Source organism: Zootoca vivipara, chromosome 1, assembly GCF_963506605.1.
Source record: "Zootoca vivipara chromosome 1, rZooViv1.1, whole genome shotgun sequence".
NCBI classification, from domain to species: domain Eukaryota; kingdom Metazoa; phylum Chordata; class Lepidosauria; order Squamata; family Lacertidae; genus Zootoca; species Zootoca vivipara.
The window spans coordinates 80,469,546-80,490,293 of NC_083276.1; the positions used below are offsets into that span (position 1 = coordinate 80,469,546).

General features: G+C 46.1%; 1 protein-coding gene across 1 annotated transcript in view; it reads right to left on the minus strand.

The window, feature by feature from the left end:
• Positions 1 to 3,159: 3,159 nt before the first annotated feature.
• CD6 (CD6 molecule) overlaps positions 3,160 to 20,748 on the minus strand; it is a 40,245-nt gene continuing 22,656 nt past the window's right edge. Inside the window, exons 3-11 of the mRNA XM_060281189.1 lie at positions 18,300 to 18,608; positions 15,444 to 15,752; positions 13,052 to 13,129; positions 11,185 to 11,334; positions 9,045 to 9,167; positions 7,818 to 7,919; positions 6,477 to 6,621; positions 6,275 to 6,408; positions 3,160 to 5,540 (exon numbers count right to left, since the gene is read on the minus strand). Coding sequence (XP_060137172.1) covers positions 5,443 to 5,540; positions 6,275 to 6,408; positions 6,477 to 6,621; positions 7,818 to 7,919; positions 9,045 to 9,167; positions 11,185 to 11,334; positions 13,052 to 13,129; positions 15,444 to 15,752; positions 18,300 to 18,608 — 1,448 coding nt within the window. The 3' untranslated portion in view covers positions 3,160 to 5,442. The remainder of the gene's footprint in view (positions 5,541 to 6,274; positions 6,409 to 6,476; positions 6,622 to 7,817; positions 7,920 to 9,044; positions 9,168 to 11,184; positions 11,335 to 13,051; positions 13,130 to 15,443; positions 15,753 to 18,299; positions 18,609 to 20,748) is intronic.

Sequence of the window (20,748 nt, forward strand, 5' to 3'; positions counted from 1 at the left end):
CAAGTGGAAAGAGGCAACCTTCATTTATTTATTTCCTTCATCATTAAGATGCCATTTGATGTGGCAAAGGGAGCAGCAGCAGCAGGAAGAGGAGCACGCTAGGCTAAAAAATGTCCACACTGTCCTTGACTGAGAAATCTGGAAAGCAAGCTAATTGGAAGTGGCCATATGAAATGGTAATGTGGCACCCAGGTTCTCTGAAGTACCCTGTCAGGCTGCCAACTGTTCTGTAGAGCAACGTGAGCCCTGAATGAGTCCTGTCCTTGTTATAAGCTGAAATACGCCTTCTATCTTCTCGAGCTCTGATCAGGCATGTGCCAGTGTTTTCCCACAGCCTGACGTTTAAGTCAGCTGGGCGTCATTTTAAAAAGTCAAATCTCAGTGCCAGGCAATGGGCCATTTCAGATTTGCTGCATCCAAATGAGCTCAGATTCGCAAATGACCAATTATAGCAGAAGTTGTCCTTCCCATCACCACCCTGGTAAGCCACTACAGCACCTTGCATTGTAAATTCCTGCAGTGTCAACTTGTCGCAATCAGTTTGAACGTGACACCAGGAGGGTTAGAAAAACTGACCCGCACAGTGTATTGTGTAGCTAAGGTCTCATATAAACTTAGCTCTCCTATGTGTGCAGAGTTAGCATGCTAACGCAATGCCTGTCAGGGCCACACATCCTTGGCATTATATGAACTCATCTGGAAACAAAGCGACCTGGTTTAAATGAGACATCAGGTGCTTGGAGTGCTTGCAGTAGCTTAGGACCAGCCCAGTGCCAATAGAAAATGTAGGAATCTGCAATGCTTGCACAATCACATCTCATACAGTTCTTGCAGTGGCAACGGACTTACTAGCTGGGGGAGTCTGCATGTTCTCAGGAGCAAAATATTGAGGTTTGACTGCTAGGTAAATGCCATTTCATGCACAATGCTTGTGATTGCAATGGATATACTTGCTGGGATATTGAGGGCCAGCAACCATATTTCCCCAATGACAACATCAGTTGAGGGCAGCCCATGTGGAGAACAGCTCAGCTGCACTGAAATTAACTCCATTTGTATGTAATGGCTTCAGCACTTGTTGGATATGGATTTGGGTGTTATTCTCAAAAGTAGCAACACAGCAAAATGAGTGATCTCTCCTACTTGGTGCAGCCCCACCCAATTTAGCACGATCATCTTCTACCAAATGTCTAGTTCCTTGTCATCAGCAGAGGTGGGCAATTAGCCTTAATGCTGTTCTGCAACGAAAGTTGCTTGGCTTCACCTGGACCACTAGGTGGCAATACGGGTTGCAGGACATCACAGGACAAGCGACTCTGCTACAATAGGAGAAAGGAACCATACCCCAAATCTCAGAATTCAGAGTGGCATTCTGTTACATTTGACTCAGAAGAGACCCACTAAAATTAATGACCATGACTAAGTTAGGCCTATTAATATCAGTAGGTTAACTCTTGAGTAAAACTTAATTGAATCCTACCCTTAGATTAATTTTTAATGCATTATAAAGCACTTAATTGCTTTAGGTGGAGGATTGTCTTAATCACCACCACACACTTTCAGTAAATCTTCCATGTTTAGAAGCAGTGTGCCTCTGATTACCAGATACTCGGGGACACATAACAAGAGAAGGGACTCTTGCTTATGAGCTCCCCAGGGGACATTTGCTGATTATTGTTGGAGAAAGTGTCCTGGATTGCATGGGCATCCAATCAGATCTCCAAGGCAATGGAGGAATCAGTACCTTATGATGCTCTGATGCACTGAATCAGTAGGTATTTCAGAAGTGGGCACAAAATCCTATCCCATCAATATGCACGAATTGTTAAACTCAAAACAGGAGGGGGTTGTTCTGTGCTTCTTCTTCTTCTTCTTCTTCTTCTTCTTCTTCTTCTTCTTCTTCTTCTTCTTCTTCTTCTTCTTCTTCTTCTTCTTCTTCTTCTTCTTCTTCTTCTTCTTCTTCTTCTTCTTCTTCTTCTTCTTCTTCTTCTTCTGAGCAGTGCCTTCTGAATTGCACAGATCCCTCCCGTGCATCATCTCAAGAGACTTAACTAGTGGAGAGACTCTTTCCCTTGGGGGGAAAAGGTGATGCTCAGCATAAATAGATGTGAGGCAGTATGTATATTATTATGCTGGACAGCACGAGTCTGCAGTGCTTCTGCTGTGGGGGGGGGGGGGGGTATGTAGCACAGCTCTGTTCTGGAATGCAACTTTGAAAAAGGTATATATATTTGTTGTGACTTGACATCTGCTCCCTGTCCATAGGGAATCTTATCCGCAGGCATTACTGAGGATTCTCTTCATTTGGAGTAACTCTTTTTGCCAGGCATTGTCACATCTGTTATATCAGAGCTGGGGCTTTGTTTCAGAGAGACATGTAGAGGAAGGTGGGAGAAATGGGTGCATTCTAGAAATCATATCCTGCATTTTGCAAATACTTATATTTCTTTGGAATATGTGAAATTAATCCCAATTTAGTTCTCATTTATTTCAGTGGGAACAAATTCATGGTTAGTTTTGCATAGATTCTAAAGGGACCCAAGTGCAACTTATTTATCCTGGATCTAATCTTGAGCATTTTAAAGATTGGAGTTATATTTCTTGCAAATATCAGACGCAGCATGTGCTGGCCTGAGGAGCATTAAATGTAAGAGAAATGCCACTCAGTGCTAATCAGACTCTGCCCCTGAGTCAGCCAATCATGTCTCCCTGCTGAGTGCATATGGGGTAAGAGAGCAGGGCTTCTTTGGAAGAAACTCCAATTTCCTGGAATTCCCAGGAGAGACTCACACAACCTCTTCCCTGTTCTCTTTCCATGGAAGCTTAAAACCTTTTCAAATTTCAGATTGCATTAGCTAACTGTTAAGTTTTATCAATTGGCGACTGCTATTTCTAACACTCTTTAAGTTTCAGGTAGGTAGCCGTGTTGGTCTGACGTAGTTGAAACAAACAAACAAACAAAAATTCCTTCCAGTAGCACCTTAGAGACTAACTAAGTTTGTCATTGGTATGAGCTTTCGTGTGCATTCACACTTCTTCAGATACACACTGAAGAAGTGTGCATGCACACGAAAGCTCATACCAATGACAAACTTAGTTAGTCTCTAAGGTGCTACTGGAAGGAATTTTTTTATTTTTTGTTTCGACTCTTTAAGTTTGTTGCTGTTTGATTGCCTCTCTCTTTTTAAATTTTGTGTGAATTTTTATTGTTGGTCCTGTTGTAAAATGCTGTGGAATCCCTTTTTGATGAAATGCAGCATAAAAAATATTTTTATTATAAAATAAATAGCATGCACGGTACACATTTGTCACATTCACTCTTTTCATTCTTATGCGTAGACATCAAAGCACATTTCATTTTTCAACAAAGGGAAGAAACCTAACCCCACCATAGAGCTGGCTGAGGAGCCTTGGAAAATGGCATAACATGAAGTCTCTCTCTGCTGGCAGAGACAGAATTTTGCTGGCAGAATGGCATTAGATTGCTAGAAAGGCCCTGGAACACCAGTGAAGAGCACAGATGTTCCGCTGGTGGGAGTGGAAACAGGACAAGTTGGACATAGACACAGATATGCCACATTTTCCCCAACACATCCACAGAAATGGAGAAACACCACAGCAGCCCCTGGGGCTGGTGCAATTAACCCCCTCTATTGTAGTTAATGGGAGGGAAGACAAACAGGATGCCCCCATCTCCCGCACTGCCTGCAGCAATAATGGCATAGCAATGGATGTGGGGATGACTCTACAAGCCAATCTCTGGAATGCCTCCCTGCTCTAGCATAGACGTAAATCAGGATTGCTCTACTTAAGACTCTCTTATGAAGATCTAGAAGAGACATGGACCAGCCAGAGCCTTTGAGAACCTCACAGACAACGAGTGCCAGAGACTGGTAGAGCCCAAACAGTAGTCGCTGCCTAGCTCTTGATTATGGCTTCTGGGTGCCCAGTAGCCCCCTACCCCTCCCTCACAGGCTGCACCTCCAATTCCAAAATCTGTAAGGAGAATGAAAAGCAGATATTCAAATTGCCATCATTACAAAAGTGCCACCGTCTACCTTACCATGCTGGGATGAGTAATACGAATTTGATCCCTGCTTCAGTAGAATGCAACTCTCTTACTAAATAGAAGGTGCCTGTGCTTGGGTTTCATCAGATACATTCATTCCTCCCATTCGATGCTTCCAGTCCTGGCTACAGTGCAACACAAAGTGCTTTGGGGGGGCCTTACAGTTAACCCAGACAGTATACTCCCAGACACATAGAGCAGCTGTCATTGCTGTGTGTGGCTTTCTGGAAGTTGCAGGGTTCCCATCAGCCCCAGCCAGCATGGCTGGCAGTCAGAGTTCTTCAGTGGCCCACAGGTTTCTCAGCCCTGGCCTTAGACCATACACAAAGCTGCCTTATATCTAGTCAGAACGCTGGTCCATCTAGCCTAGCATCAGCAACTCTCCAGGGTGTCTACGTAGCCAAGGTCCTTCCCAGCCTAGTTACCTGAGATGCTTTGAACTGGAGACACCAAGGACTGCATCTGGGCCTGACTGCATGCAAAGCTCTTTGCTGCCAGCTGAACTCTGGTTCTTCCCCAAATTTGCTTCCGTAGCCAAAGGAACTGCTGTCCTCCTTTCATCTCAGGAGCTCACAGGCCTTTACATGCCCCAGAGCATAAAGCTAAAATTGCTGTGAGTTGGGGCAAGTCCCAGCAATCAGTGCTCCATTCCCCACAGTGAGGAGGAAAGCAGAGCCCCTGGAACAGCAGTTCTGGCTTACTTCAGGTGGAATAGCTTTGACTAACCCCATCATGAAAGCATCCCATCCTTATGCAAGAAACCCTAGCATTTAACTAAGAGCTCTCCCCAAGGAAGAAATTGTCAGAGAGGCTCTGGTTCCTAGAGCGAGGACTTTGTTTTAGCCCCATCCTTGGTAGCACCTCAGGGGAAGTCTGTGTTGGTGATGTAACACCATTCAAGGGACTGGCCAGTGCTTATTGCTGGAAGCTTCTGCCTCAGCTGCTTGGATTTTGAAGCTAGAAGTCAGCCTGCTGAGGCTGTAGGAATATCAGTGTATCAACTGTTTTGTGACAGTGCACTGCCGGCTGGCCATACAAACTGGGGAAAGGAAATCTATCTGAGACCTCAGTTCTTTTCTTCACCCCCCCCCCCCATAGTTATTTTCTCAATAGCACAAGTTGGAAATCTCAGGCAGAATAAACACACGGCTCTGTGACTGCAACAAATTTCTAGTTGGTCCTGGGAATGGAGTATCTCCCATGTATCTTTGTGGGAATTGGTCTTCTTCCAAAATGCTGGATCCTTGAGGCCCAGACTATGGGAACAGGTAGGTTGCTTTCGTTCTCAGCCTTGCCATCACCCTTGGCTGTTTCTGATGGAGGCGTTGCTGACGACAGATGGAACAGCATCATCCCAGCTGCATCCCCGCCCTTTAGGCCCACATGTCATCATAATCGCTGCTGCTGTCAAATGAGCTGTTCCCAGGCCCAGCCTTGCAGTTCACCAAAGGTCTTGGGGAAGTTGTCGAACCTGAAGCAAAGAAATGAGGGCATTTCAGGTCAGCTGCCAAGAAGCAGAAGGAAGGAAGAAGCTCAGAAGGAAAAGATGCTGAGGGGACAGCTGAGGTGCTTGGTGACCTAACTATCCAGCTGTGAAACCTCTCTGGAGGTCTTGCCGGGTAATGCGGGAGAAAACTATCGGCTTCTCAGAGTGGAGAGCTCTGCCCCCCCCATACTTCTCTCTTGCTGTGCTTGACCATTGCTAGAGCCCTGCATTGTGGGCTGCAGTAATTGGCAGCCCTATATTTAGATGAGGATGTGTAGCACCCACAGCCCTTAACTGTCCCACAATAGGAATCCATTTTGTCTAAGCCTCAGATGGCCACCTGGTCAGACACTCCCCCCCCCCTAAGCAATGCTATATGGCCCCTGTCAGCTCTACTGACTTTTAATCAAATGTCTGGCCATGGGTTTCATGTGGAATATTTTTCTTTAACGTTGCATCTCTCTTTTGCATCTAACATGTAGGTACATTTGCAAACGTGTGTGTAACACAATGCCTGGCCACACATGCTCCATAACTGCAAAGCCTTCATTACCAGATAGTGTCAATTTCATTACAGAGAATGACCTCACTTTTGAAGGGATCAGTTTGTGCTCGTCTCTGACGTTCAAAGTAGATACAACCTTGTTTTATTTTGAGATGACCTTTGAATGTGCTAGCTGACTAATTAAAGTTCCATTGATAACAATCCTACGCTTCACCTCCAAAGGAAGGCTCGTTTCCTGGATGGCTTTCCTGTTGCTCTGGTTTCTGGATGTTCTCATACCAGTCTGCGTCTCCAGAAGAGGTGCTGTCACTGTCTTCAGCTGCAGGTCCTGCTGGAGAAAACCATGGACTTCATATGGCAGTGAGGAACTGGATCCAGCACAAGAAATCAGCAACAGCATCACAATTACTACGTACCTCCAGAAAGGTACAGAAAGGCTCTCACCTGCCTGTGGATAGGCCTCTGAAGTGGGGTGCTTGTTGTCCCCCTCCTCGTGCATAGCTGGCATTGCAAAATTGTAACGGGGAGGGTCTTCATCAGTCACTCGGTTTCGAAGAGAATCTGAAACCAGGGGCCAAACAGACTTCAATCTTCAAGCTCCCAGATGCAGGGGAAGGGGAGAAGGAGGTTTCTTTCAAAACACAGGGGTAGGAGGATCCACAGAATATCCCTGTCACTCCCACCACCACCAAATGACTTAGAAGCACAAGTTGATTTGTCAGGAAATAATAATAATAATAATAATAATAATAATAATAATAATAATAATAAATATTTATACCCCCACCCTCCCCAGCCAAGGCCGGGCTCAGGGCGGCTAACACCGGAGATAAAACAGCTGATTGAATTACAGCTGATTGAAAGTAGGCAATTATATATGCTGTATTCAAACTGCACACCTCTGAACCCTCAAACTTGCAGATCCTTTAACCCTAAGTTCCCACAACTCTTAAAGTTTACAAGGTTTGCCCCTTGTGGCTTTTTGTGTTTTTCCCCCCTTTCCGGGCGCACCAAAAGGGCAAAATTCCTCGTCAGGTCTGCCTGAGTGCCTTCCTGCTCCCTCCTTCCCCAGCCCTCTCCTGCTGCCTCTCTCCCAACCTTGCCCCAACTAGCTGCAGAGCATTTTCTGCTCCCTACCCAGTCCCTGCACAAACCCACTGATGGGAGTTTATTGGAGTGGGGGTGAAGAAACACGCTGGACACATACTCAGCTTCCTAAATGCAACCCCTGTTATAGCTAACAAACATTAAATTGCCTCTGAATGTGGATTGCATAGATGTGGGGCACAAAAGTCTAACTTGCATCTCTCAGTAGAAAACCTGCACTTAATCTGCTTTTAAAGTTTGCAATGGGAAAATCTTCGGGGACTGTGGAGGGAGGGAGTTAGGGAAATAGCAGGTGGGCCAAGCGGCACCAAGGAACAGAAGTGATGGGGAAGGAAGTGTTTAAGCAGCCTAACTAAATATTAAAAATCAAATGTGTGGCATGCAGTTTTGCCTGCATTTTCCCTTTAATACTGATCCAAGTCAGACTTCCGAAACTGCTGCGAGTCATGCAGAGGGGTGTGTGTGAATATATACTGGGATATATTGGGAGTGGGGGGGGGGAATGGGTGGAATTTTGATTAGGAAAACAGCACAAAGGAAAGGGATAAACATCCCCCAATCCTGATCAAATCCTTTTGGCTCCCTTAAAGTAGAACGACAAAGGATCTGACAAGAGAGCAGTGTGTGCCTGGCAGTGGTGAGATGCTCACTGTAGAAGGTAGACAGTTGCACAGGTGGTTTGCTGTTGAAATCATAGTGTTCGTAGTCGGAATCAGAGTCTTCACTAAGGGGTGTTGGCAGCACTGCCGTTGCTGAAAGGGAGAAAGAAACATGAGTCCACTCAGGGAGAAGCAGCTAGTAGAGCCACCAGGCAGGACTTCAGGGCACAAGTCCAAGGTCAACTCAGAAGAGAAATGCAGCCTACACCCAACCTTCTCTATCTGCTACTGCCAGGGCTCTTGCGCCGCCAGGGGATAGGTGAGTTTTATTGTCGCACAACATAGGAATCCAACACAACAGTTGCACTAGTTGAAACTCACATCACGGCAGATTGCATGATCCATCGTGCAACGAAGCTGCCAGCAACCTGCTTATGAATTCTCCAGCGTAATAGCATTTCACTGGCACAAAATATTCCAACCATTTTATCAGATGCATGCAATGCTATCTTTGCTTGGCAGAGTAGATAGATAGCTTGTAGATAGACACAAACACAGAGAGACATGAAGGAGTAATGTAACCAGTGAAATCAGAGGGAAACGAAATACAAAAAAGGCACTCTCAGACACTTACATTAAGTAACCCTTCACAGAGCCTCATTGATGATAAACACAAAAGTCTTGGAACGGGTACTGGCATTTATACAATATTTAAAGTACCATACAGTAGATTTTCTAGCTTTGGCTTTTTTTGGAGTTATATTATCTATTTAAATGTTTTTTTTTTAAAAAAAAATAACTATTTTTTATGAAAATAAAATGGTTAAACTGAGAGGAATCATGATAGGGGCAATGTTATCAAAACAAACAACATCGCTGGTAGTATGAGGCTGGAAATAACTGGGATTCAGTAGCAAATACCAGCTCTGAGGTAGGGACTTTCCTCAGGAAAACTGCTTGTTATGATCCTGATAATTATAAAACATATCCAACCACCAGCATTATTGGATAACTGCAGCAAAGAAGAGATTGGAATTGTTACTGTGTCTCAGTAGCCTTTATGAGGCGGGAGAACACATGAGAGAAGTGATAATATAGTGCTACCATTTCGCTCCCAGCCTTATGGGCTACTGTCTCGTAGATTCTGGCCCAAACCATCAAACATGGAAACTAGTAACTGCCAGGAAGACGAGAGAGAGAGAGAGAGAGAGAGAGAGAGAGGTGGTTGGTGGAATAAGGGAGATACAAGTGATGCCAGCAAGCTATAACTACCCATACCTTCTTCTTTGGGGAGGCTTGTGGGGACTTGCTGATAGTTGTTGCGTGTTCGAGTGGCTGAGACTTGCATGCTGTGATTTAGAAGGATGGGGGCAGCTGTTGAGGCACAGGGATTGGCACTATCTGCAACTGAAAACAGATATTTCATTCCCTACGGCTTCCCTGCAAAGGGACTTTGCACGCAGATAGGAGTTTGACTCCTGCTCTGACAACAGTGGAACTGGTGAGCCTGTGGCTTTCTAGATGTTGTCAGACTACAACTCCCAACATCCGTGACCATTGGCTGGGCTGGGCTGATGGGAGGAGTCCAGCAACATCTAGAGGGCCACAGGTCCCTCCTTCTTGGCCTATACAGGCTTCCCTTCCACTCCTCAGAGGGTGCTGAGGTGACATTCTCACAACCAACTTCCACTCGTATGAGTAACTATTGCATTATCTGAGGCAGGGGGAAACCAACACCCAAGCTGCCAACTGAGAAGTGGAAAAGTGAAATATTCCCCCAACAGATGTGCTCTGTAAGAAAAGAATAGCACCTGCACATATTTACTATGGAAAAAGCTGATAGTTTGGAAAGGTCCAAAGGAAATAGAGACCCTCCATAGTAACTAAAGACAGGTCAGATATGACGTATGGCAATCCATATCGGATTTTTGCCAAATTTCCTTGCTTGCTCAACAACTTTGGGCAAAACATTTCACCCTGCTCTTTCTAGGCACAGTGAATTTTTAAGAGTGGGTTTTCGCAGGAAAAGCTCTGAAGCAAAAAAGAAAAAAAAGGGTGTGGGTGCTCAGACACTGAGCTTTAAATTGCGGGCTGTGCCTGGAAAAAGCAGAGGAAAGTTAAGTGCCAATAAGCCCAAAGTTGCATGCCTGGGTAACATCATTCATTCATGTAAAAGAAGTAAACATGAAAGCATTTTCTGGTCATCATACATAGCAAAACGACAACATCATACATAGCAAAAAACAAACCCCAAAAACAAAGAAATAGTGATTAGACACAATTTCCATCTCATATTAAGAAAACAAAAATGGTGTTGCCTGGCACTAAAAGGACAACAGAACAGGCACTTAGTGAGCTTCCTCAGAGACAGCTCCCTAGAAGTGGGGCACCACACCCAAGCAAGCCCCTCTCCCCTGTTTTGACCTGCCTCACCTCTGATGACAGGGGCACCTAGACAGGGCTGGCCCGATACCTTTTGGCCCCTGAGACAGACCCCAAAATGGCACCCCCCCCATCCCTGCCAAGGAAGAAGGAGTGAGGGAAGATTGGAAACAATTGGGGTGGGGAGACAGATCAACGTTGGGATCTGCTACTCCTGTGGATCCTGCCACCTGAGGCAGTTGCCTCACTTTACCTCATGGGCCAAACCTGCACCCAGAGGATGGTCTCTGAAGGACATGATAGGTATGCACCAGCACTCTGAACTGTGTCTGGAAACAGACCTGGCATCAGTGGCTTTTTAAAAGCAACGTGGAGATACGTTCTGTTCACGTGGTTGCAGTTAGCAGCTTTGCGATTGTGTGTAGCACATAATTTTGGGGGTTTTTTGCATGTAAATGTTTCAAAAGGGGGCCAAGAAGTAGGGATATGCTACTAAACTATAGGGAAAAAACATCTGCCAAAATGACAGCCCGCAGGCTGGCTGGATGTTGCATCTTTAAAGCAAAAGAAATGAGTTTCTGACATGAATCCATATAACTAAATGCCCATAACAGGGGAGAAAATGAACACCTGGAGTCCCGAGAGATAGTGGCTCAATTATGCACTTTTCTCTGAGAGGCTTCTAAGTCTCATTTGCAATCAACCCTTATTCCTGAAATCTATCTGCACTCTCCTTCAGATTTCAGGAAGCATTATAGACTTGTTATAAAGGAGGCTTCTGGAAGTGGCAGGGGTACATGGAGACTGAAAAACATTTGACAGCTCGTGACAGCTTCTTGTTGGCAATATGAATCCATGGCAGGGACATTTTGGAGCATTCCTGATCCCTGCCAGGAAGGGATCTGGCATCTGTTTCGAAGCCTTCCTATAGTGGCTGTCCAAAACACAGTATATTATATCCACTCCACCAAATTTCCCATAGCATTGTTTATACATAGATTCCCTCCCTCTGTAGTGCTGGTGATGCCCAGCATACCAATGGTACCGTTTTCCCTTCGCCTGTGTCGCAAAACGGTGACAATTAGAGTCAGAATGGCCAAGAAAAGGAGAAGACCCAGGACGATGCAGAGAATTTGCAGTATCTGGTATGATGGTCGAACATCTAAGTTCTCAGGTGCAGTCCAACCTGCAAATGGAAACATTAGCAGTTGTGGGTGGGTGGGTGGTAAAGATGGACAATAGAAGAAGAAGAAGAAGAAGAAGAAGAAGAAGAAGAAGAAGAAGAAGAAGAAGAAGAAGAAGAAGAAGAAGAAGAAGAAGAAGAAGACAATTTCAGTTTCTCTCCATTTTCCCAGCTCAGTTCATCCCATGATGATTTTTTTTCCAAGTAGGCATTAAAATATATATGCATTTTGTGCAAAAACATTATCCTAATATAGCTATTTTTTTGTACACAATTATGCAGAGTGGATTTATGTTGCATTTGTGATGTCCTATTATGTTATTGTTATTTATTGTTTGTAAGGTGCTTTGGGATTCATTTGAATGAAAAGTGGAATAAAAATACAACCAGTCAATTAGTTTCCCCCAACAGAATGCTTTTTGCATGCTGATTTCAACGGATAAGCACATTTTTGCATGCATTCTTTGGTTTGCGAACCACATGGCAAAATTGAAAGTAGTGCAGATTTCAAAGGAGAGCTGTATGCCGATTTGCTAATTGGTTCAGGAAGTGTGAATTTGAAAAAATTGCATTAAATGCAAAATAAGCAAATCCTCACCCACTCACACTATCCCGCCTCTAATGTGTGGAAGGGAGAAGGGCAAGGAAGAGGGAAACAGCCTTCTAAACTTGTGTTGGATTTTGTGCAATTTCTGTGTTGCTGTTGTTGTTGCTGGTGCAGTTGTTATGAGTTTGGGAAGGGGGGAGTAGGCTGTATGCCAAGACCCTTCTAATGTCTGGGCCCCCTCCTAATTCCTGGAATAGCCAGGCTTGCTTCCTGGTGAGCTAATGGGCCACTAAGGAAACAACAGGAGTGGATCTGGGTGCGCCCCCCTCCCTCAACTCACAAGTAGCTAGAAAGACAAAGGCCAGAGTTGAGAGTGGAATTATGTGTGCTGGAAGCTGGAAGCAAGGCAGAGCACCAGAGCCATGCCTGATTTCTCCTGTAATCCAAGGCTGCAGCTATGAGAGAAGCAGGGCCTTGTGGGGGTGTTAATGCTGTGAACCCCTGCATTGCAGGCTCTGGTTGTAAATATGTGCAAGTAAACCATAAACCATATTAACCGTATGTATCCGCTGTACCTCATTCCAAAGGAAACATGAATCCTGAGTAAGTGCCTGGAACCCCTGGAATCTTGCACCACTCAGGAGATTGGGGTGGCATGTAACAATATCAGTGTTTCCCAACCTTGGGTCTCCAGCTGTTTTCGGACTACAATTCCCATCATCCCTGACCATTGGTCTTGCTAGCTGGGGAAGATGGGAGTTGTAGTTTAAAAACAGCTGGAGACCCAAGGTTGGGAAACACTGACCTAGAGGACACAGACCAGGAACAAGGGTTATATAAAGATAACAGCAGGTGTGGTGTGGAGAGTTTAGAGCAGGCATCCCCAAACTTCGGCCCTCCAGATGTTTTGGACTACAATTCCCATCTTCCCTGACCACTGCTCCTGTTAGCTAGGGATCATGGGAGTTGTAGGCCAAAACATCTGGAGGGCCGCAGTTTGGGGATGCCTGGTTTAGAGGGTGGGTGTTTGTTCATATGGGTACTGATCACACAGGCAGACAAGACCAAACAAGCTGAGATCATGATTTTATGCTACCTCCTTTTGTAACGCCTGAGCACAGGCTGGAGATGTGATACTGTCTGCAGGAGAAAGTGCCTTGAGCTTGAACTTACGTGGACTGGTCAGGTGGGAGACTGGAGTCACTGCTTCTGTCGCTTGTGTGTTTGCAGGGCCCGCCAAACCCTGTGAGCCTGAAATCCAGAAAAGAGCACAGAAGAGTAAAGAACCAGCAACACCTAACGGCCATATTAGTTTTTGGGTTAGAGAGCAGGAGACAGAGAAAGAGGGTCTAGACTGCATCTTCTCAGGATCCTGGGTGGGTGAGAAGGGGACCCCCAAGCTCCTGCTTTTTCCTCTTAGTTTCTCCCCTGCATAGTTTTTACGATTCTGTTTTATTGTATTTTAATCATAGATTTTAAGCAAATCAGCAGCAGCACAGGGAGAGCCAGAGACCCTCCCTCATTTGCAATATTGAGCTCAGGCCGACGAAGCAGCAGCCTGTGCTGGTTTCATGCCAGCACCCGGCAGCCATGCAGATCAGCAGGAAACAGTGTCAGGTAAAGCACATTGCAGGCTTGGGGTAAAACAGAGACAACTGGAAGCTCCTTTAGACTGTGATGCATGTTGTGACAGTGGCTTCTGCACCATCAAATGAGTTACCTAGCAACTCTGCAACGCAACCAGGGCACTTTCAGGTGGTGGGTGGGTCTGTTGCCAAGTGACATCTCAATCACCCCCCCCTTCAGGAAAGCCAAACAGCATCATGGCATAATGTCCCTGCTGAAGCAGGGGAGCCAGAAGGGACCCCTTGCTTGGACCCTGTGGCTACTATCTGTATTGGGCTGGCATGGCATAGATTTCAACCACTCCTCTTTCTATGCAAATGGTGGTGAAATGAATTCAATAATGGAAAAAATGAGAAACCAAGAAAACTGAAATTGACAAATCCTGCTACAGTGGAACCTTGGTTGTCGAACGTAATCCGTTCTGGAAGACGGTTCGACTTCCAAAATGTTCAACAACACAAAGGGCTGTTGGAAATTTCCACTGAGAAAATGGAAAAAACATGCAGCAGAAGCCATTCGGCTTCCGAGGCACGTTCGAAAACGGAAGCGTTTACTTCTGGGTTTTCTGTGTACAGGTTCCGAAGCATTCAGCTTCTGAGACACTCGAAAACCGAGGTTCCAGCCTGTTGCTATGTGTTGTTCACTCATCTCACCTGCCTGCTGCTGTAAAGGGTTTAATGGTGTGCCTAGTTAAGTGCTAATTATCACTCAGTGAGATTTCTGCACCTGATTGCTATTCAGCTCCCACCTTACCATTGTTCTTCTTTATCTACCTACCAATTAAGATTTTATTTTATGCGTCCAATGAAGAGGGCCTGAGTTTATGAAAGGTTACGCCATAATAGATTTGCTAGTCATTAAGGTGCCTCATGGAAGCACTTGGATCATTTTTTTTGGACTGGCAGCAAACGGGGAACAAATAGCCCAGTTCACCAAGGTGATCGGCTATGCCTGCAAGGGGAAGAATCCCAGGCTCCAGGTGGGATTTCTGTCTCCATTTCAGCTAGTGATCTAAATTTGGCCTGTCTTTACTCTGGAATGCTTTTTAGGCATGTGATCTATTCTTGGCTTCACCTTCTGCAGACAGTCCACAGGTGAGAATGTGTTAAATGGATATTAATGTCTGGCAAAGCAAAAATGCAGGCAAGTCCTTAATCTTGAAGGGAGGTGGTGGTAGGAAAGCTCCAGGCAGATAGTGGTGAGGACTGGACAATCGCTTGTCCCTGGGGATCTTGTGGCACCAGAACAGGACATCCAGGGAAGCTGAATGTTGAAAGATTCAGGACAGACTGCACCCCAAAAGCAGGACTTCTTCACGCAGCACATGAAACTATGGAACTTGCTCCCACAGGAGGCTGTGATGGCCACCAACTTGGAGCCTTTGAAAGAGGATTAGACAAATTCACAGAGTTTATCAATGATGGCTACTAGCCATGATGGCTACGTTCTGCCGCCACAGTTGGGAGGCAGCAATACTTCTGAATGGCAGATGCTGGAAACCACAGGAAGGGAGAGTGTTCTTGTGCTCCTGTTCTGCTTCTTGGTTTCCCATGGGCATCTGGTTGGCCAATGTGAGAACAGGATGCTGCACTAGATGGGCCATTTGGCCTGATCCAACAGGATCTTCTGATGTTCATATCTGCCTATTTCAGTTGCTCTCGGTTTCTCTCCCCCCCCCCCCCCCAGGACTTAAGTTCAGGACATGGTCAGAGAATGGCATTGCAAAATTGAATTCCCAGGGAGGGTGGCATTTTGGTTCACACGGCACTTTGGAAAGTTCAGGTGACATAGCTTTTTGCCTTTAAACGCCAACTGAATCAGAGTTCTCCCCTGTCCTTACCTGTTCCTACCATTAACTACCTCTGTGGTTGAAATCTGCACCAGAGAGAGGGAGAGAAAAAGAGAAGGCACACTGGAAATGCCAGCTAAGGGCAATTACCATTGCAGATCACACCAGCAGCTGCAAACTGGGCAGCACACACATTGCTATTGTTGTAGAGCCAGGTGCAGCTGGCGAGTGACTTTTCCGTTCCAAAGCAGTCATAGAACATCTTGCCCATCAGCGTGTGGTTGAAAGGCACTCTCGTGACTGAGGCCTTCTGACTGCAGTTCAATGAGTGACAGAGCACATCAGCCTCATTCTGGTACCAGTTACCATCACACACAGTGTTCCAGGTGCCCCGGTAATAAACCTCCACTCGGCCGGCACAAGCATCTAGCCCTTCTGACAGCCGCCACTCCTGGTGCTCTGCAGAGGTGATGGGAGTGAAGGAGAGAAATAGAATCAGCAAAGATAAAACAGCCGGGGAAATGCCACTCTTATGCTGTAATATGCTACTACATTACCAGCACCAGTTATTTCCTTTTCTTGTAGGCCAGAGCTATGTCTGTTACATAGAAGGCATTTTCATGTGTGATGCTAAGAACTGTAGCAGAGCTGTTTCCTGTATCTGAGGATTGAGATTGCCATGCTGATCAGAACATGTATTCAAGTTTAAAATTTCTCTCTTCTGTTTGCTAGATCATAGCATTCAGAAACAATGGACCAGGCAGAGGCTAAGGACATGGTAGGATGCCCATTTGGTTTCAAGGTTGTCATCTTCCATTTTCTGTCCCACAGTAACAAATGCCATTTTCCTTCCTTTGTCTTCTTATGGATATTTTAAAAAATGAGCTCCCATCCAAAGCGGGGGGGGGGGGGTTGACGTTTCAATTCAGCAATCAGGACGTCAAATGCTACCATGTGTCTCAAAGTCGCTTTGGGTGTCATGTGTGAAAACAGCGGGGATGTGCTTAGCATAACTTATGCTAATATGCTTTCTGGGAAACATTCCAAGAGAAGATTCCATGGGAGGTGGGGAGGTCAGCGCAGGAGATCTCCCCATTCTTGCTAAGCGCCAGGGCCGTCTTAAGCCCATCCAGCGCCCTGGCGTTAGGTCCCTCCAGCGCCCCCCTCCAGAGCCTCTCCAAGGGCCCGGGAGTGCCAAGCGGACTGCGGCAGCAGCGGGAGGCCACCTCTGAGGACTCCGCGCTGCGTATCCTTCTCGTTTCCCCAGCGCTGGGTTCCGCTCAGTCAAGCTTCGCCACCAGCCCGCGCACTGCGGGACCAGCAAGAGCTGCTTGGGTGCTGTGCGCGCGCTGGTGGCGAAGCTCGACTGAGCGGAACCCAGCGCTGGGGAAATGAGAAGGAGGCGCAGCGCGGGGTCCTCAGAGAAGGAGCGCAGTCCTGGCCAGATCTCCGGAACCCTGCGCTCACTTGGCACCCTTCCAGCGCCCTCCAGCGCCCAGCGCCCAGCGCCATAGTTCTCCACACCACTAGCCTCTATGGCTAGGATGGGCCTGCTAAGCGCCGACACCCTGGTTTGCAGGCCAGGCGTTAGGAGGAACAGGGCTACATGTTTTTCAAGGGAGCTACATTCAGTACACATGGTTGTAAAAACACCTGCACTACTTGCTTGGGCCTGGGACCTTTTCAGAGACATAAAGTTTGTTTCATGGTTTATTACTGAAAAAGATAAAGGCGGTCCTCCTGATGTCTCCAGCTGCCCCAGAGAAAAATGCAGGACTGGAGGGACCTTTGTTTGGCCTGATCCAGGAGGGCTCTGCTTCATATATTTTTACTGATCTCTATTGAAAACAAAAAACAAAACTGAACCCTGTGGGGAGCAGCCATTTCTCTTGAGATGGTACTGAGCTAAAACTGATAAAGATGCGTCTATCTTTAAGAATAGACAAAGGTCCGTATAGTTAAAGCTACGGTTTTCCCAGTAGTGATGTATGGAAGTGAGAGCTGGCCCATGAAGAAGACTGATCGCCAAAGAATTGATGCTTTCGAATTATGGTGCTGGAGGAGACTCTTGAGAGTCCCATGGACTGCAAGAAGATGAAACCTATCCATTCTGAAGGAAATCAGCCCTGAGTGCTCACTGGAAGGACAGATCGTGAAGCTGAGGCTCCAATACTTTGGCCACCTCATGAGAAGAGAAGACTCCCTGGAAAAGACCCTGATGCTGGGAAAGATGGAGGGCACAAGGAGAAGGGGATGACAGAGGACGAGATGGTTGAACAGTGTTCTCGAAGCTACCAACATGAGTTTGACCAAACTGCGGGAGGCAGTGGAAGACAGGAATGCCTGGCGTGCTATGGTCCATGGGGTCACGAAGAGTCGGACACGACTAAACGACTAAACAACAACAACATCTTTAAGGAATAGATTTCTGCTTGATCTTTCCGTTTAGCTCTGCACAAGAGATGCACTTCTGTCACACGGCTTTCAGAAAATATATGCATGGGACATGAAATTTAAAGCAAGGATGTCCCAGTGTCCACATGCAGTTACCATTAGGCCAGCAACACCATTTTATCTGGTACTGGGAATTCCTTTCTGTACTAGTTCTTGGCTGCTCCATCAGGCTCAGAATACAGACAAAAAGGAAAAAGGATTGAAAATGCCCTGGCTGCTTCTTCTGACAAGTTTTAATGAGGTGGGTGGAAAGACTTCTGCTTCCCCTTGTCCTCCGTTACAAGTCTTGGAATGGAGGGAAGGAAAGCAAGGATGTCAAGCAACTTCTACCCTGTCTCCTCCCACCTCCAACAATACTTCCACATTTGGTGGAGTCTCCAAGTATTAGCATGGCAACGTGAGTCTGATCATTAAGGTGTGATTATGGGATAATGAGAGTTTGTCTCCTCCAGGATCAGGAAATGGGCAGTTCTTTGGGTTGTCTGTATGAGTAGATGCATGTATGTGTGCACATGTGCGCACACACACAGAGAGGAAAATATCTGTGCTGACCTGAACATATTACACCGGCATCTTCCTTGTGTCCACAGTCATGGTTCCTCTCGAATGGACAGTCCCACAAAAAAGACTCATTCCCCAAGCACTTCACTTCATCCAAATGGATGGGGCCTGTCCCCTTCTGGAAATGAGAGGCAATAGGAGCCTGAAGAGCCCAACCGCAATGCAGTTGCCGGCACACAACGCCAGCATCAGCCAGGTCCCAGTTGTCATCACATATGGTGCCCCAGGTACCGTTATATTCAACCTCCACCCTGCCGGAACAGTTGCTTCTTCCATCCACCAAACGTAGCTTCCGTGTTTCTGCAGGAAAGATGCAGAGAAGTGTTGGGTCAGAAGTCACACAGTGAGAGAACAAAGAAATAGAAGGATGATAGTGGGTGGATAGATAGATAGATAGATAGATAGATAGATAGATAGATAGATTTACAGATCTAAATTTAATATAGTACAACTTGCTAAAACAGCAAGGCAAAGAAAGCCCATACATTCCAAAGCTCCCAACATCCTGATGTTACTTGGGAAATTCAGATCTGGCATGGATAAACACATGTATGAAGCTGATGTATTGAGTTGGTTCATGCATGCATGTCCATCACTTGATGACTCACATGTAGGAATGTTCCTCACAGATATATCCATGGTTTTATCTTGCTAAACATTTACATGAGTGCAACAACTTTTGGCTGCAAAATGTGAGTTCCCCACCCTCTCCTCTCCTCATACAGCCCCACCCAAATCTGCTCTAGGTTTCCCCCCAACTTGGGGGGTGCATGGGGAAAGGAGAGGGTGGGGAAGTTACACTGCACAGCTAAAAGTTGTTGCACTAGCATTACTGTTTAGTTGGATGCCTCCCACAGATACAACTTTCATATCCCCTCATTTCCCCTTGCTTTGCAATGAAAGCCCCCCCCCCCCCCACAAAACCTGAATCCGTTTGTCATATTCAACTCCAAATTATTCAGCCCCAGTTCACAGACGCAGCAGAATGAGATTTTTTTGGGGGGTGGTGTCAGGTGGTTGCATGGTCTGTATTTTAAAAAGAAGAAAAACCAACAACACCAAAAGAAATGCTTAATGACAGAAAACCAGTGCAATGTTATTGACTTAGAACCATTCTCCTCAGCTTGCTACGTGCAGGAAGTTAAAAGCAAAAGTATGGAAAAGCCGTTGAAAGTGGTATCCCCACCTGCAATTTGAGGATTTTATCAACTCATTCTGTTGCATAGGTAGACACAGCCACATTGCTAAGTAATCAAGGTCTGGTGTGCACATGCAGCAGAATAAGGTAGCAGAATTCTGGGGGGGGGGCAAGGGGGATTGTACCACCTTAGACAGTAGGTAGAAGGATGGCATTTTTGTTTGCTCTTCCGTGTACCAAATTTCCTGCAGGTAAAACAACAACAACAACTAGCTCACCAGGGAGAAAGGTCTCATTCCCACCCTCCGCTGTGCCACTTTCCTGACTGCAGAATGTTCAGCTTTGGGTTGTTGTTTTTAAATTGAAAAATATGGTGTGTGTCCCCCACCTGCGGTATGAAGTGACACAGTACACTCTACCACCTCTGAACACTTCCAGCTCATTGCCACATCATTCTGCTCTACATGTACAGTAGGTCCAAGCCATGAGAAATCAAGTGATAGAATTGCATGTGGGAATGTTGTTACCCACCCTGTGATGTTTCTGATTCTGTAGCTAATGAGATAACCGGAATCCAACAGTTGGGGAAATACAGACTGGTCCACCCACTTTTTTTTCTATCTGAGAGGCATTCTCAGTATAGCATGGTGAAAAGGAATGCCGTAGTTCAGTGGAAACTTCCCTAGGTTCAATTTCTGGCATCTCCAGGTAGGACTGGGAATTATCCCCCTGCCTGAAACTCTGGAGAGCTGCTGCCGGTCAGTGTAGACAGTACTGAACTAGATAGATCAGTGGTGGCCCTACTGCGTATAAGACTGTGTCCTCTGCTCCTATGTTCCTAAGGCATCTCGGCTTGAGGCTGTCTGGAGGGGAGGTTGTTTGTTTCCTTCAGAGCTGTGCAAACAGATACATATTTCCTTCCCTCCGTCATGATTCATGAAACCAGCATGGGAGAAAGGTATGTGTGGGTTGAACACTAATTAAAAAGTACTATTGGGCTGGACTCTGTACTGTACTCAGAGATTTACAGTATTTTTAGGATTAAAACACCCACACCCCGATAAGCCCAAAGCTCACAAATCAGTGGGGCCTCAGTATGGTATAGCCCCATTGAAGACAGTGACAATATTGATTCGGCCAAAAAGGCCAATCCCGGCTTATGTTGCTACAGAAACTGCCTGAGATTCAGCCAGTGAGTCCAGGATAGGGGGTCCATATTCCTTTTTTTATTATTTTTACAGAGGTCAGTCCTCCATTGGAAGGGCTGTCAGAAGAGACTCCCCAACTTGGTGGCCTTCAGAT